This window comes from Eleutherodactylus coqui, chromosome 3 (assembly GCF_035609145.1).
Source record: "Eleutherodactylus coqui strain aEleCoq1 chromosome 3, aEleCoq1.hap1, whole genome shotgun sequence".
Lineage (NCBI taxonomy): Eukaryota > Metazoa > Chordata > Amphibia > Anura > Eleutherodactylidae > Eleutherodactylus > Eleutherodactylus coqui.
Window position 1 is genome coordinate 83684096 of NC_089839.1, and position 17681 is coordinate 83701776.

General features: G+C 48.4%; 1 protein-coding gene across 2 annotated transcripts in view; it reads left to right on the forward strand.

Moving 5' to 3' along the window:
* The window catches only part of NPHP1 (nephrocystin 1), a 181929-nt gene that overhangs the window by 80660 nt on the left and 83588 nt on the right, over nucleotides 1–17681 (forward strand). Inside the window, exon 1 of one of the 2 annotated variants that reach the window (XM_066595814.1) lies at nucleotides 15624–15692. The exons of the other annotated variant lie outside the window; for it this stretch is intronic. Within the exon in view, the coding sequence (XP_066451911.1) occupies nucleotides 15688–15692 (5 nt within the window). The 5' untranslated portion in view covers nucleotides 15624–15687. Of the gene's footprint in view, nucleotides 1–15623; nucleotides 15693–17681 lie in introns of those variants that run through there. 2 annotated transcript variants of the gene reach the window in all.

Sequence of the window (17681 nt, forward strand, 5' to 3'; positions counted from 1 at the left end):
CCTTCAACTGGTCCAAAAGTTCAATGTAATACCTTGCATTGATGGTGGAACCATTTTGAAGGTAGTCCACCATCAGCACACTCTCCTTATCCCAGAACACAGATGCCATCACCTTAGTAGCTGATTTTTGCACCCTGAACTTCTTTGGGTGAGGAGAACCACTGTGCCTCCACTCTTTTGACTGCTGCTTGGTTTTAGGGTCATACAAATAAATCCAGTTCTCATCCATAGTGACCAGTCGATCCAGGAAGTTCCTGTCAGTCCGGAAACGCTGACAAATGGAGCTGGAAGCTTTCACTCGCATGCTTTTCTGATCCCTTGTCAAACATTTGGGGACCCACTTTGCAGATGTCTTGTTCATGGATAACGACACAAACACGTTCACGAGAAATCTCCATGATGTCCACTATTCCTTTAGCTGAAATTGGCCGATTCTCCAGTATGAGGTTGTGCAGAGCATCGACGATCTCCGGGACAACCTCCCTCGGTCGTCCAGGACTGTTGTAGTGACTGCTGTAGTGATCACTGTTGTAGTTAGTGACTGTTGTAGTGATCACTGTTGTAGTGACTGCTGTAGTGATCACTGTTGTAGTGACTGTTGTAGTGATCACTGCTGTAGTGACTGCTGTAGTGATCACTGTTGTAGTGACTGCTGTAGTGATCACTGTTGTAGTTAGTGACTGTTGTAGTGATCACTGTTGTAGTGACTGCTGTAGTGATCACTGTTGTAGTGACTGTTGTAGTGATCACTGTTGTAGTGACTGTTGTAGTGATCACTGTTGTAGTGACTGCTGTAGTGATCACTGTCGTAGTGACTGTTGTAGTGATCACTGTCGTAGTGACTGCTGTAGTGATCACTGTTGTAGTGACTGTTGTAGTGATCACTGTTGTAGTGACTGTTGTAGTGATCACTGTTGTAGTGACTGTTGTAGTGATCACTGTTGTAGTGACTGCTGTAGTGATCACTGTCGTAGTGACTGTTGTAGTGATCACTGTTGTAGTGACTGCTGTAGTGATCACTGTTGTAGTGACTGCTGTAGTGATCACTGTTGTAGTGACTGCTGTAGTGATCACTGTTGTAGTGACTGCTGTAGTGATCACTGTCGTAGTGACTGTTGTAGTGATCACTGTTGTAGTGACTGCTGTAGTGATCACTGTTGTAGTGACTGTTGTAGTGATCACTGTTGTAGTGACTGTTGTAGTGATCACTGTTGTAGTGACTGTTGTAGTGATCACTGTTGTAGTGACTGCTGTAGTGATCACTGTCGTAGTGACTGCTGTAGTGATCACTGTAGTGATCACTGTTGTAGTGACTGTTGTAGTGATCACTGTCGTAGTGACTGTCGTAGTGATCACTGTTGTAGTGACTATTGTAGTGACTGCTGTAGTGATCACTGTTGCCATAAGCTACAAACACAAAAGTTTGAAAACACATATTAGAGACATAAGGTTTTTGATGGGATGTAACATTCGTTACCATAGAAACAAAAAAGAACACAAAGCCAAAGACTTATCAGCAGCCCCTCGTAAATGGTACATACTCTGATTGGGTGACTATTTCTAGTGGGGTACCACACGGGGCGGGTTTAGGCTCTATTTGTTTTATTAGTGACCTGCTGGAAGGATTGCACAGTAAAATATTGATATTTGCAGAAGATACAAAACAATGTAAAGAAATGAACACACGAGAGGACACAAGGCGGCTGCAAGAAAAGCTGGATAAGTTGGAGGCTTGGGCTGGCAAATGAGTTGAAACACTGACAAATGTAAGGTTCTGCACATGGGCAGAGGAAATACAGTGTTTCCACGAAAATAAGACTGACTTATATTAATTTTTGCCACAAAAGAGGCAGAGTGTTTTAATTTTGGCGGTGGGGGGATGGGTGGTGGTGGTGGCTGCATTCTACCATTCAACCCGCGTTACCAGGAAGAGAATGCGCTTGCAGCGCTGAGGATGACACGGAAGACTGCCAAAGTGCCTAGAGAGCAGCGAGCGGGACGGGGACAGCGCCTGAGAGGTGAGTACTTTGTTTTTCATGTAGTGTAGCTAGGGCTTATTTTCAAAGGAGGGCTTATATTTCAACCCGCCTTAAAATAAGAGTAGGGCTTATTTTTGGGGTAGGTCTTATTTTCTGGGAAACATGGTACATGTCACCATTACACACTAAATGGGAAATCACTGGGTAACACTGATATGAAAAAGGACCTGGAGGTTTTTGTTAACTGTAAGCTTAACTGGAGCAACCTGTGTCAGGCAGCTGCTGCCAAGGCAAATAGGATCATGGGGTGCATCAAAAGAGGTCTGGGGGCGCATGACGAGAACATTGTTCTTCCTCTTTACAAGTCACTGGTCAGACCACCCATGGAATATTCTGTACAGTTTTGGGCACCGATACTCAAGAAGGACATATCAGAGCTTGAGCGGATACAAAGGTGGCAACTAAAGTAATAAACGGAATGGGCGGACTACAATACCCAGAGAGGTTATCAACAAAAGGGTTCAAGAGGGGCATGTTTGCCTTTCTTGAGCGATACAATATTATATGTTATAATCATTAACCCATTCCCGCTGCAGGGCGTAAGTTTACGTCCTGGGAGCGGGGTACTTCCCGCAACAGGGCGTAAACTTACGTCCTGGAGATAGCGCTGGATCATATGTGATCCAGCGCTATCCCGCAGCGGGAGCCGGCTGTCAGTCACAGCCGGCGTCTCGCTGCAGCAGCGGGGGGACATCGGAGATGTGCCCGCCACTGTTAACCCCTTCCCTGCCGCGATCTAAGTAGATCGCGGCAGGGAAAGAGTTCACAGCGGGAGCGCGGCTCCCTCTGTGTCTCCGGCCGGAACTCGCGATGTCATCGCGAGAGCCCGGCCTGTCACCATGGCAACAGGACGCCAGACACTGGCGTCCTGTATTGCCTATGCCTAAGATCGCTGTATGAGCGATAAGGCATGGGAGAGCAGTAGCTCTGCCATGCCTTATGACAGCGATCATCAGGGCAGTGATTAAAGTCCCTCAGAGGGACACAAACAGTGTAAAAAAAAGAAAGATTTAAAAAATGAATTAAAAAAAAATGTAAAAAAAAGAGTAAAAAAACCATTTTTTATGCTTTTTCTCAGATTAGCATAAAAAAAAGGTAAAAATAAAATAAAACCCCACATATTTGGTATTGTCGCGTCCGTAACGATGCGTACAATAAGTTGCACATGCTTTTGACTGTGCACCGAAAAAAACGCTAAAAAAAAAAGCTAAAAAACTGAGGCAAAATGCTCATTTTTAGCATTTTGCCTCACTAAAAACGCAATAAAAGTGATCAAAAAAGTCGTATGTACGCCAAAATGGTACCAATAAAATCTACAGCTCGTCTCGCAAAAAATAAGCCCTCATAGAGCTCTGTACATCAAAAAATAAAAAAGTTACGTGACTTTGAATGCAGCAATTTAGAATAGAAAAAAGATTTCCAAAAAAAAGGGTTTTTATTGCAGAAAAGTGGGAAAACCTAAAAAAAATGTTAGAATTTTGGTATTGTTGTAACCGTACCGGTCTGCAGAAAAAATGGAAAGTCTCATTTATGCTGCATGATTAACGGTGTAAAAAAAAAATAAAAAAATCTATGGCAGAATTGATGCGTTTTCTCTCTCTGCTATCATTAAAAAAAAATAAAAAAATTTTACAATATAGTCTATGTACCCAAAATTGGCATCGATAAAAACTACAGTTCGCCACGCAAAAAACAAGCCCTTATACGGCCGCGTCCACGGAAAAATAAAAAAGTTATGGCTTTTGAAAAATGGAGATGGAAAAATACCAAAAAATCGCTTGGTCCTCAACGCCAAAATAGGCTGTGTCATGAAGGGGTTAATAACATCAGAAGGGTCGGTGATCCAAGGAATATTCCAATTGCCAGATTGGAGTCCAAAAGGATTTTTTTTTCCTTAAATGGGGAAAATTGCCTTTGACCTTATTGGTTTTTTTTGCCTTCCTCTGGATCAACATTGGAGAGTAATAGGCTGAACTGGATGGACATATGTATTTTCGACCTTACATACTATGTTACTATATGGGTCCAACAGTTGCTGTAACTCACCCTTTACATCATGCAAACTCGTAGGCTGTTGAAGTTGGTGTGTCAGATGGTCCCAAACGCTATCTTTTCTCCTTAGGGAGAGCACTTAGACGGTGAGTGAGGAGACTCATATGGCCATGCACGCTCCTCTGGGTAATATGCAAATAAGGGAGATGGAATAAAACCTCTACAGTGCCACCTATTGGAAGGCAGCATTCTTTTAAGTCTGACTTTGGCTTGAAGGAATGCTGCCTTCCAATAGGTGGCACTGTAGAGGTTTTATTCCATCTTCCTTATTTGCAGATGTCCCATACATGTTCTATTGGCGATAAATGTAGCGACCGGGCAGCCACGGGAGTGTGGTAATGTTGTGGAGGCTCCTGTGACACCTTTGCTGTTTGCGGCTGAGCATTATCCTGCTGGGAAATGCTTTCGTGAATCGTTCAGCACAATATAGCGCTACGGGTATATTCTTGTGTTCTAAATCAGGGTTACGTATGAGCTGCTCAGAGAATCACTGACCGGTCACAAAGAATTTGTGTAAGGGCAGACTTACACGGCCGTATGCGGAAAGCCCTGTGTGATTCCTGCAGGGTTTTACCGCTGTGGAGTCAGCAGTGAGCCAGCCTATCGCCACATATGGCAGCCATATTGTACTGCGCATGACAGCGTCTTTCACGCACGCTGCCATCCGCAGACTTCCTGTTTTTTTTTTGTTTACATTTTCTACACTGCTTCATTGCAATGGAGCATATATACGCCGCCTGTATGCAATGTATGTGAGCAACATAGCGTAAGGGAATAAGGGAATGTATTTGATTGCCTTCAAATTACCGTGTATCACACGTGCAGACATTGCTTGCGTAATACATAGTAATCTTATGCCTGTGTGAGCCCGTCCTAAATCACAAATGATTCACTTTATGTTAACAAGCACAACCCCCCCCCCCCCCAAATATTGAAAACAAGGCTAGAGGACCCTGACATATATACAGTATATATATATATGCAGAACTTGTTACAATTCATTGATTATTTGTTATTAAAACTTAGCACATGCAGTGACGTCGGACTCTGGACAAAACTCTACTTTAGTCACGTGTCGATTGCTGTATCTTTTATCATAAATTGGTTAATATCTAAGCATTCCTCAGCTTAGTTAAGGCTTACATAGTTAAAGGGGTTGTCCCGCGGCAGCAAGTGGGTCTATACACTTCTGTATGGCCATATTAATGCACTTTGTAATGTACATTGTGCATTAATTATGAGCCATACAGAAGTTATCAAAAGTTTTATACTTACCTGCTCCGTTGCTGGCGTCCTCGTCTCCATGGTGCCGACTAATTTTCGGCCTCCGATGGCCAAATTAGCCACGCTTGCGCAGTCCGGGTCTTCTGCTGTATTCAATGGAGCCGCTCGTGCAGAATGCCGGCTCCGTGTAGCTCCGCCCCGTCACGTGCCGATTCCAGCCAATCAGGAGGCTGGAATCGGCAATGGACCGCACAGAAGAGCTGCGGTCCACGGAGGGAGCAGACCCCGGCGGCCATCTTCAGCAGGTGAGTATGAAGACGCCGGACCGCCGGGATTCAGGTAAGCACTCTCCGGTTTGTTTTTTTAACCCCTGCATCGGGGGTTGTCTCGCGCCGAACGGGGGGGGGGGGGGGTTAAAAAAAAAAAAAACGTTTCGGCGCAGGACAACCTCTTTAAGTATATGTATATAGAAGATCAAATGAAGAACTTTTTATCATGTGTTTTACTATTTTTATGAGGGAAAGTCAATCACCGTTTTTCTTCTTTAGGCCTTGTAAACTTCCGATTATCGTGTTCATATGCCAAAATATTTCAATACTTGTGTTAAGTAAGGCCCCCTGTCCACGGCCGCGGCAGAAGAGGGGAGAGCGCTGGCAGGTCTCCAAGCTAAGCCTATCTGACAGATAGGATCACCGTGGGGAATCACGGCAGTCGCAGCATGCCACGATTTAAATCCCATGAGCAGAGAATCGCTAGGATTCTCCACTCATGGACGCTGACGCTGCGCTTTCCATAACAACCCTATGGAAAGCTTTACAGAGCGTGATCCGTGGGCAATTTATCGCAAGCAGATCTTCGCCTGTGGACAGGCTGCCGACGTTACAAAATTAAGTGTGGAACAAGATGGTGTTCAGCAAACACTATGGTTTATCTCACAAAATCCTGCCATGACAGTGACTGACTGTTGTATGTGATGGTTCCCACCAGACCATCACACCAGCAGGGGGCAGTGTGCCGCTCCACAATAAAGGCAGGATTGTGGTGCTCACTCCAAGGGCTCCGGACACGAACACTGCCGTCACCAGTGCCGAAACTAAACCTGGAATTCGCCGTTGCAGACAACCCAATTCTATTCTGTAGCAGTCCAGTTTAGTTGTTCATGACACCACTGCAAACAGAGGCAACGGTGGGTGTCAAACACAGAACACGTTATGGGCACCATGAGAGCAGATGTCCTTCAGCCAAGTGCCTGGAAATGGTTCGGACAGACACAGGGACCTGTAAAGATGGTTCCACCTGTCTCCGGAGAGCGGACCACAAAACAATTGGCCTTCTTGAGCTATCACATGATCCTCTTTACTGGTGGTCTGTTAAGGGTGTCCTGAGCCCGGTCACCTTGTGTGTCTTCATACATTCACTGGTCCCAAAACCTCAGTCTGTTCAGAACGGTCGGTGGGGGACAATTCATCGATACGACCATCCAGCTTCCCATTTCCCAAGAATGCGCCCCTCTCAGAATCTCTTCTCTGCGTCGTAGAGGCGTCTAGTGGTCAACAATCTCTACACAAGTGGAAGAAGAGGTCACTACACACAGGGAGCCTCTGAGAGCCTTTATAGGCCAAGGGAGGAACCACTTTTATGGCCTCAGGTGGCAAGACCGTTCATCTAATCACACCACAAAACATTTGCATATCTGCCTGAGATGTAACTGCGTGCCGAGTTTTGCTCCAAAACAACAAGTTTTTCTAGGGAACTGTTTTTTCTTTTCCTTTTACAAAGAGTGTGTGTGAATGGGAATGCAGTAATTACCCAGAGCCAGCATGGGTTTGTAGCACATAAGTCATGCCAGACTAATCTAATTCCCTTCTATGACAGAATCACCCACTGATCAGGGAAATGCGGTGGATATAGGTTAAGGCAGTAACGTTGGGGACAGAGGCCCCATATAGTGGAGGCCGCACATGACGCGGGGGGGCAGACAACTTGAGCAGTAAGGGAAGGTAAGGGTTAATGAAAGTTAGGGGGTTTGGTAGAATGTTCTGGGAGGTAAGGTAAGGGTTAACGAAAGTTAGGGTGTATAGTGGAATGTTCTGGAATCAGGGGGGGAAGATAGTGATTGGTAGAAGGGGTAGAAGGCGGGGGGATATATAAGTAGGGGGTTAGAGGCAGCGCCATCTTTTCCAGAGAAATCTGCGTGTCAGAAAGTACGGGAAAAGGACTTACCATGGCTGAGATAGATAGGTTGTTGCAGGAGCTCAGGGCAGCGGCGTCTGTTCATGGCCAGGACTGGCTGCAAGCCCAGGTGTCTGGTCTGCTAGGCAATGTCGGTGGGGGAGAAGCAGTTCCAGCAGTGCAGGAGAGGAGGTTGCGGCGGGCTAGACCTCCGTCGCGGCTGCGAGATGATGACGTCACCCCTCCAGCTCGTCGGCGGCTCCGGAGCCCCTCCGGGGACCCTTTGGGCAGCGGTTCCCTTCCTAAGCCTCGGGGAGAGGAGCAGCGGTCCAGGAGGAATCCAAGCAGGCTGCCGGTGAGCACGGTGAGCAGGGGCTCCCGCTCCGGTCAGGGGGCGGGGCCTGCAGCATCAGTCGGCACACAGCAGGCAGGAGGAACGGAAGCCTCCCCTGGTGATGCACCGGCTGGGGGAGCTTCTGGCAAGCGTCCAGCAACGAGAGGAACGGCCGCAGGGGCTGGTTGCAGCGTCAGGACCAGTGGGAGGAGGAGATTCCCTACGGCGGCCCCCCGTGGTGATGTACCGGCCAGGGGCCGGACCAGACAGACCAGATCAAATGTGCAGTCTCCTGTGATGGATAGTCGGCGACAGATTTCGGAGGGTGCTGCTGGCAGCGGCACAGTGCGAGTCCGGTCGGTCGTGGTTGTTCCGGGCCGGGGACAACGAGCGGGGACCAGTCAGAGCGCAACGGCCGAGCTGGCAGGACAGCGGCTGGAAGACGGCGAGCTTGCAGAATCGGGGAGCGACGAGGATCTGACGACTTCCCGGGACCCGGCTGATGGTGACACAGCTTCCATGCAGCCTGGTGAGCATAGCTCAATGTCATGTTTGTCAAATGCATTATGTGATAGAGAGTTAGTGAGTGAAAGTTTGGGGGTGAATGCTAGTAACTTGAGAGGTGAGTTTGGGGGTGAATTACGGGAGTTGCTAGGTAACGTTAGGGAGCTTTTGCAGCGGTGTGATAGGGAGAGGGGGACGGCATTACCAATCCCGTCTCCGGTGGCGGCATGGGTTCCGCAAGGGGGTAGAAGCGCAGTGGGGCTCATGGAGGGCCCGGGTTTTTTAGTGCCGGCGGAGGTTCAGCGTGGTGCGGGGGTGACGGTAGCAGTGCAGACAGAGAAGGATGGGGAGGCAGTAAGGCTTGATGACAGGGCAAAAGGTGAGGTCTATGTATGCTTTGAGGGCCCGCTAGGGGCTCATTTAAAGAAGGAGGTGCGTGAAAAGATCTGGAAAGACGAATACGTCGAGATCTTTTCATTGCTGCCTCTTGAAAAATTTAATTTAGAGAAAGGGAAGAGAACGGAGACCAAAAAAGAAGAGGAGGAGAAAAAACGCTGGAGGCTGATTCCACAAACGTTTGCGAACTGGCTTCAGGCGTTTGCTATTTTGGCCGGGGTCATTGGGGAAAAGGCGCCAGAAAATTGTTCGGCCCTTTTCTGCTACATGGATTCCATAGGTGAGGCACATAGGACTTACGGGGGTCAGGCGTGGTTGCGTTATGACGAGCAATTTCGTCAACGCAAAGCAGTGCGCCCCAATATCCGGTGGGATCACAAGGATATTGGTTTGTGGCTCAAGGTCATGGCCCCAGCACGGTATGGGCAGTCCTTTCCTGGGAGTGCCGGATCTTCCGGCACAAGCAGTGGAGGAAGTTCTGCCGCGAGCGGCGGGGCATCAGGAGTGCGGAAGGCGGGTTTTTGCTGGCAATTTAACGAAGGCCAGTGTAAATTTGGAGCCAGTTGTCGTTTCAAACACAACTGCTCCGTGTGTAGCGGAACGTCCCATGGGGCGTCAAAATGTTTTAAGCGCGGAAAGGGAAAATCGGCAGGGTCGGATAATAAGAGGGAGGACGCCGGTGAAGGTTCTAGAGATGGCCCCCTTTCTAAGTAGGTATCCAGATGTGGAGAAAGGGCGGCTGCTATTATTGGGGTTTTCCGAGGGTTTTAGAATCCCGGCCCCTTTGCATCAGGTTCCTTGCGCGCTAAAAAACCTACGTTCGGCGTTGCAATTTCCGTCGGTGGTGAAGGAGAAGCTGGAGAAGGAAGTCCAGTTGGGACGTATGGCAGGGCCATTTTCGGCCCCCCCACTTCCTAATCTGGTGATTTCTCCATTGGGGGTGGTTCCTAAGAAGGAACCAGGGAAGTTTCGCCTTATTCACCATCTGTCTTTTCCAAAAGGTGAGTCGGTGAATGACGGGATAGATCCTGAACTCTGTTCAGTGGTCTACACGTCATTTGATGCAGCGGCAAAATGGGTGCAGCGATGCGGTAAGGGGGCACTATTGGCAAAGACAGATGTGGAATCGGCGTTTCGTTTGTTGCCAGTTCACCCCGACAGTATTCATTTGCTGGGGTGTGTTTGGGAGGGTCAGTTTTTTGTAGATCAATGTTTGCCTATGGGGTGCTCGATTTCTTGCGCCTATTTTGAGGCATTTAGTTCGTTTTTAGAGTGGGTGGTTAGGGACGTGTCCGGTTTGCAATCCATTTTGCATTACTTGGACGATTTTTTGTGTATAGGTCCGGCAGGTTCAAGCGTGTGTAGTTCCCTTTTGTCTACGGTGCAGTGGGTTGCTACAAAATTTGGGGTTCCATTGGCACCCGAAAAGACGGAGGGTCCAGTTACTTGCTTGAGTTTTCTTGGTATCACAATTGATACTGAGAAGATGGAATGCCGCTTGCCGGAGGAAAAATTGATTGCGCTACGTTTGCATTTGGGGAGGGTAGCTCAAGCAAAGAAGGTTACCTTGCGGGATTTGCAGTCGTTGCTCGGTAAATTGAATTTTGCTAGTCGAATTATACCGATGGGGCGAGTATTTTGTAGAAAAATGGCGCGAGCGACGGCCGGTGTTAAAGCAAGTCATCATTTTGTGCGTATCTCTACTGAGATCCGTGCAGATCTTTCAGTTTGGTCCTCCTTTTTGGTTAAGTATAATGGGAGGTCGTTGTTTATTGACCAGGCGGTGGATAATTTTGATTGTGAATTATTCACGGATGCGGCTGGGGCGTTTGGTTTCGGAGCATTTTTTCGGGGTCAATGGTGTGCAGGTCATTGGCCGGACGAATGGCGGCGATGCGGGGCCGTAAAAAATTTAGTATTGCTGGAACTGTTCCCAATTGTAGTAGCGGTGTCGGTCTGGGGTGAATGGTTTAGGAACAAGAAGGTGCGGTTCCATTGTGATAATTTGGGAGTAGTGCAGGTGATTAATAGTGTGTCGGCCCGGTCGCCGCCAGTAGTGGATCTATTACGGCATTTAGTCTTGGTTTGTTTGTCTTTGAATGCATGGGTGGTAGCGGTCCATGTTCCGGGGGTGGAGAACAACATAGCGGATTCTCTTTCTCGTTTCCAGTGGGATCGTTTTCGGGAATTGGCGCCGGAGGCGGAACAGGAGGGTCTGCGGTGTCCACCGGAGCTATGGACCGTGGTCGACGTGCGGCGGAGCAGTTGATTATCGGTTCGTTGGCACAGGTTACATGGTCGGCTTATTTATCGGCGTGGGAGCAGTGGCAGGGATGGTTGAGTGGGTTGAGAGGGGATCTGTCTGAGGATGATCAGGTGACGGCGTTACTTGCGTGGTTGGGTAATGTGTCCCTTATGGAGTGGTCAGTGGCGAGGGTCAACCGTTTTATGGCTGGGTTGGCTTTTGGTTTTAAGTCTCGAGGGCAGCGAGATTTGACAAAGGCCTTCTTGGTGCGGCAGGCGTTGAGAGGCTTTCGGAAGGATAAGCGAGTAAAAGATAGGCGGAGGCCGATTACTTTTGAATTGTTGGAAAGGATGGGCGTGGAGTTGGGAAGTTTTTGCACAGACGCTTTTGAGTTGCGGCTTTTTCGGTGTGCATTTGCGTTCGCGTTTTTCGGGGCTTTTAGATTGGGGGAATTAGTCTCCCCCAGTAAGGCAGTTCAGGGGGGTTTAGCTAGGTCGGATGTGGTCGCGTTCGGCAACGGGTTGCAAATCTGGTTGCGGCGGTCTAAAACGGATCAAATGTGCAAAGGCAAAGAAATTTCTTTGTCGCAGGTGCCTGGGGCATTGATGTGCCCGGTACGTTGTTTTAACGAGTATGTACATTTGCGGGAAGAGGTTACGGGGCCGTTGTTTTGCCATAAGGACGGGTCTTTTTTGTCGCAGTATCAGTTCAACGCGGTGTTGCAAAAAACTATGTCGGTTTTGGGGTTGGCAGGAGCCGTATATTCGTCTCATTCTTTTCGGATTGGGGCCGCAACGGAGGCTGCGCAGTGGGGCTTATCAGCAGAAGCGGTAAAAAAGATTGGAAGATGGGAGTCCAGTAGATATCGGCTGTATGTGCGGCCTGAATCGGTGTAATCGGTTGTGGTAAGAGTGGTTTGAGTGTTGTCATAAAAAAAAAAAAAAAAAATGTTTCCGTTGTAAGATGTCATACAGAGGGGGAATAACTGGATTATGTATGATTCCTGGTTTTTGTATCCCATTTCAGGTCCCATTTTAGGTCCCAGGTATCCTGTGTTGCTTTGGCTGATGGGACACTCTTTCGTGTACTGGGCTGCAGAGAGGGCAAGGGTGAGACCGACAGGGAGGCAGTTAGGGTTCGCGAAGGAGTTAGTATCAGTGCGTTGGTTGGGTGTGAGGGGCATGAAGTGGAGCCAGGTGTTGCGGGATGTAGATAACTATGTGAGATTAGACAGGAGCCCGGACATTTTGGTCCTGCATGTTGGGGGCAACGACTTGGGGAGTCGCCCGGCGCGTGAGTTGCGCCGTGACATCACGCATGACTTCCTTCGTTTGCGTTGCCTCTTTCCATGCATGATCATTGTGTGGTCAGAGATTATTCCGAGGAGGAGCTGGAGGGGGGTTCGCTCAATCGAAGGGATTAACCGGGCCAGGGTAAAGTTGAACAGGCACGTGTCAGCTTTCGTTGGGAGGAATGGAGGTGTCAGCGTTCGGCACATCGACTTGGAAAAAGGTGAGGGAAACTACTGGGCAGCCGATGGGGTCCACCTTAACGATATTGGGACCGATCTGTGGGCAGTTGCCATTCAGGAAGGTGTAGAGAGGGCATTAGGCTTGTTGGGGGCGGCGCAGACTGAGGTGTAAGTCGTGCTTGCGTTGGCGGGTGGGGGGTCCTTGGAGTAGTTGGAAATCGTGTGGGGGGGGGGAGTTGGGTGGGCATGGGCTCACCTGTTTAGACTCCCTCCTTAGGTAGTAAGATGGTGTCTGGTGCGATTACTTGGGATGTGGAGGGGGCAGTAGACTCCCTCCGCCTTAAGTGACGGTAGTGGTAGCCACCCAATGGGCGGCCTGTTGCCCTTGAGCCTGTATGCCGGCTGTGGGGCGAAGTTCTGGTTTTTATGGTATTGTCGCACCAGAGTTGGTAACTCCAAGGACTCCCCCCTCGTGCATTGGTATAATCTTGTGTGTTTTTGTTATATATTTTGTTTGTTAATAAACTGGCTGCTGTGGCCAATTTAGCCAAAATAAGTCTATGTGTGATTTTTGGGGGGTGAAAGGGGGGTAGATGGCTACAGCAAAAGGGCGTTCTGCCCTCCCCGGGTCAAGGTTAAGGCAGTAACGTTGGGGACAGAGGCCCCATATAGTGGAGGCCGCACATGACGCGGGGGGGCAGACAACTTGAGCAGTAAGGGAAGGTAAGGGTTAATGAAAGTTAGGGGGTTTGGTAGAATGTTCTGGGAGGTAAGGTAAGGGTTAACGAAAGTTAGGGTGTATAGTGGAATGTTCTGGAATCAGGGGGGGAAGATAGTGATTGGTAGAAGGGGTAGAAGGCGGGGGGATATATAAGTAGGGGGTTAGAGGCAGCGCCATCTTTTCCAGAGAAATCTGCGTGTCCCACCCTCCCGCCCGTATTATTTGGTGAGAAGGTGTGGGGGATCTTGTTTGTCATGGCAGCTTGGCGGGTGGGGGGTCCTTGGAGTAGTTGGAAATCGTGTGGGGGGGGGGGGTTGGGTGGGCATGGGCTCACCTGTTTAGACTCCCTCCTTAGGTAGTAAGATGGTGTCTGGTGCGATTACTTGGGATGTGGAGGGGGCAGTAGACTCCCTCCGCCTTAAGTGACGGTAGTGGTAGCCACCCAATGGGCGGCCTGTTGCCCTTGAGCCTGTATGCCGGCTGTGGGGCGAAGTTCTGGTTTTTATAGTATTGTCGCACCAGAGTTGGTAACTCCAAGGACTCCCCCCTCGTGCGTTGGTATAATCTTGTGTGTTTTTGTTATATATTTTGTTTGTTAATAAACTGGCTGCTGTGGCCAATTTAGCCAAAATAAGTCTATGTGTGATTTTTGGGGGGTGAAAGGGGGGTAGATGGCTACAGCAAAAGGGCGTTCTGCCCTCCCCGGGTCAAGTATATCTTGATTTCAGTAAAACATTTGACAAAATCTTATATCATCCTTATTGAAAAAAATGATGAAATATGGGATCAACAAGGCAACTTAGACTAACTTCAGACGGGCGAGTGCGACATAAAGCATGCAATTTCCTTGCGGATGCGAGGCGTTTGTATATCAAAACCGCCTCATCACTTAGGAGAAGTAGTGATCGCACAACGCACAAATCTCGCTCATGTGAGGCCGGCCTGAAGTGGATTCCTTCTAGGTGCTTGGTTTTGTTTTACGACATGTGCACGCACCTAAGTGATGTGGATTTTGTTGCGGACCTGCCTCGGGTTTAACCCTTGTCCGTCAAGTGTAGTAATCGTCAGCATAAATGGGCATGCTGCGGATTTATAGTCCTATACGGGGCAGAAATTTACCACTTTGTTTGGAGTTTATTTTAAATCTCTCCCACATGGCTTGTATTGTAAATGAGGCAGAATTTGCATCGTGATTCCTGCAGTGGAAATTTCGCAACATTTCCGCCATATGTGAAGATGGCCTGAGGGTGCGTTCACACGTCGGGGATTTGCTGACGATTTTGTTGCAAATCTTCTGTAGATTTCACCCTCTCAATTAAATTCAAATTCAAGTTGAAGTTTTCCATTACTGCTTCTTGCAGTTTTCAAAAAGTCCAAACTTGACTTGCGCTGCATCTCCATTGAATTCAATGGCAGTGCAAAGTCACAGGACTACACTGGGATCTTGGGTGACATGACCCCTGTTGTGGTCAAAGTTGCCATGTAGCTGTAACCTTAAACAATGGCCAATCAACCCTTGTGTTTGTTTCCCTTGCCCTGGCAGGCAAGGCCACCTACTAGCGTCCTGTACTGCCAGTGCCTATGATCACTAATACAAGCGATAAGGCATTGCAGGACAGATGTCCTGCAATGCCTTAACATAGCAATCATAGGTGCTGTGGTGCAAGACCCCACAGGGACATAAAGAGTGTAAAAAAAAAGATAAATAAAAAAAGAAAAATGTAAAAAAAAACCTTCTTGTGCTTTTCTCCATAATAATATAAAAAATGTTTTTTTAACATATTTGGTATTGTTGTATCCATAACAACGCATACAATAAATTGAACACGCTTTCTATCCCGCAAAGAACCCCCCCCCCCCCTCCTAAAAAACGACAACAAAAAAATAAGCATTTTGCCTTCCGGAAAACGCAAGAATAATGTTCAGGTCTTTTGTATATCTGCCACCATACAGCAAAATGGTCTCTATCCACGGTGAAATAGAACATGCTGCGTATCACGCAATTCCGTCATGCTAATGTGAGCGGAACTGTGTAATCCAATGCATATGAATTAACCATGTATTACTGCGAATGAAACGCTCGCAGAATCCACAATTCAAATCCGGTCGTGTGAGACCGGCCCAACAGTCCGCCCTGCCAGATTACCTCAGCTGCTTCCACCGCCGGCAGATGGCGGTGTCTCACCACCTTCTCGGTGCCAGAGCGGTTTTATTTTTTTGTTGGTGTTGCTGTAGGAGTTTTTTCTTATTTTTGAGGCTTCTTTTATTTAACCATCCATTTTCTTAAACTTTCATCCCTTTCAGCTACTTCTGTGACACCATATCCACCATATCCATGCTGTTTACAGTGCATACCTCTATCACCACCAAGTGGTGGAAAGCAGAACTGCAGCCATATAATTCGGCAGCGTTGACTAGAGTCGTGGGTGTTTCTAAGGCAACAGGGAAGCTCCATCTGCGGCCACTAGTGATGACGTAGAAGCTCCCCTTCGGGCTCTAACGACTGGCAGGAGCTGGAAGGCTGCAGATATGGGGTATTTACGTTGTATTGTTGTTTTGTCCTTCTGCTCAGGGTGTTTAGTAGTTGTAGAGGCACAATGCAGGATTTGAGGAGGATCTGCAGCAGACTTCAAATAGTGTGGATTTACCCACTGCAGAAAATCTGCGCCAAAACCAAACATGTGAATATCATCGAATCTGCAGCAAAATCCGCAGTATAGTTTCCACTATGGATTATGGCACAGATCTTACCAAAGTCCATGCCGCGATCCGGAACAGATTTCATTCCTTCGCTTGGTGCGGATTTTGCCGTGTATCCTGCTGCTGTGGAAGGAATATGTGGAAATACGTTTTTTTGTGTTTAAATTCCGCATGCAGATTTTGCCAAATAACAGGACAAAAATTCTGCGTACAGATCCCCATAAAAACCGCGCCATAAAGCTGTGGGTTTTGCCTCAGTTTTTGAGGTGGAATTAGCCGTGGAAAGTTCCGCTGTGAATTTCACCGTATGAGCCTACGCTGAGGGCGCGCTCACACCTGCCGGATCTTGGGGTGGATCTGTATCAGAATACACACAATTTGCTGCATATTGTGATGCGATCCGCAGCTGATTACACTCCATCAACTGAAGGCTCACGCACACTTACGTTTTTTTAACGCGATTATGAATGGGACTTTCTAATGTTAAAAATGCATCGCACAAAAAGCGCAGAAGCAAAAACTTGTGATACGTTTGTAACATTAGAAGGTCCCATTGACATTTGCGTAAAAAAAACGCAAGTGTGGGGGAGACTAAGGCTGGGTTCACACGGGGAGGATTTGCAACGGAAATTCCATCTGGAATTTCGCCGCAGCAATTCCACCTGCGGCCGCTAATCCCGGGGTTTGGCCAGCCATGTGGACAAGATTTCTCAGAAATCTCGTCCACACGGGACGGCAAATCCGCTGCGGCAAAGCCGGCAGAAGCATGCACTGTGGCGCGGATTAGCCGGCCGCAGCAAGCTGTTTCTTTTTCTTCCTCCGCTGCGACCGCGCTCTCCTCTATGGGAGTGCCGGCCGCATCGGAAGAGCGAGCGGCTGGGCCGCTTCAAAACCCGCGGCTAAGTGCCGGGGGTTTTGAAGCAGTGCTTCTCTCGGCGGAAATCTCGTGTTTTTTTGCTGCGGCCAAACCGCAAGATTTCCGCCGGGAATCCGCGTGTGAGAAGCCAGGCTTAAGGGGCGGCTGATGCTGCGGATACGAATCAAAATGAGCACAACCTCCGCTAGCTGTGAACATGCGCTAAGGCTACATGCACATGGGAGAGCGCGATATCGGGCGTTTTACAGAGATGATGCTGATATCCCCCATGCTATAGTCTCCATAAGTGTAACATCCTGTAGATATGCCACGACCGTCTCAGATGGTAATACTCATGTAATACATTTCAGTAATGGCTGAAGTATTGTATTAGACCACAGAGTGAAGCAGGGGCTGTCTGTCGGGGGGCTGTGTCTGCGCTCTCCATTTACCTGACCAAATGTATTATTATTAGGGTGCTTGCACACGGGCCGGAATTAGTCCGCAGGACGCACAGCGAGGCGCCGGGAATTCTGCACCAAAGTCCACTGGCGCTGATGTGGGCGCATCCAACTAACTAATCCCGTCCTGTGTTCCCCTTTAGGCTGGGTTCCCAGGAGATGCAAATACCGCGGTATGGCCACACCAAAAAGCCACGAGATTTCCACGTGCATTTCACAGCGAGCTTTGGAGCGGTTCGGCCACCGGCATTCCGTTGCGGCTCTCTCTCCCCATAAAGAGGAGAGAGGCCGCAACGGGAAAAAAAGAATTGACATGCTGTGGCTGTTAATTCTGCACCACTCTTCCGGTTCCGCCTGGCTTTGCCGCAACGGATTGGCTGCCCCGTGTGGACGAGATTTTAGCAAAATCTCGTCCACATGGCTGGCTAATCCCGGCCATCTAGTATTGTAGTGCAAAACAAGTCTATAGGCAACTGTTATGTAATGAGTGCAGAAGTAATGAACCC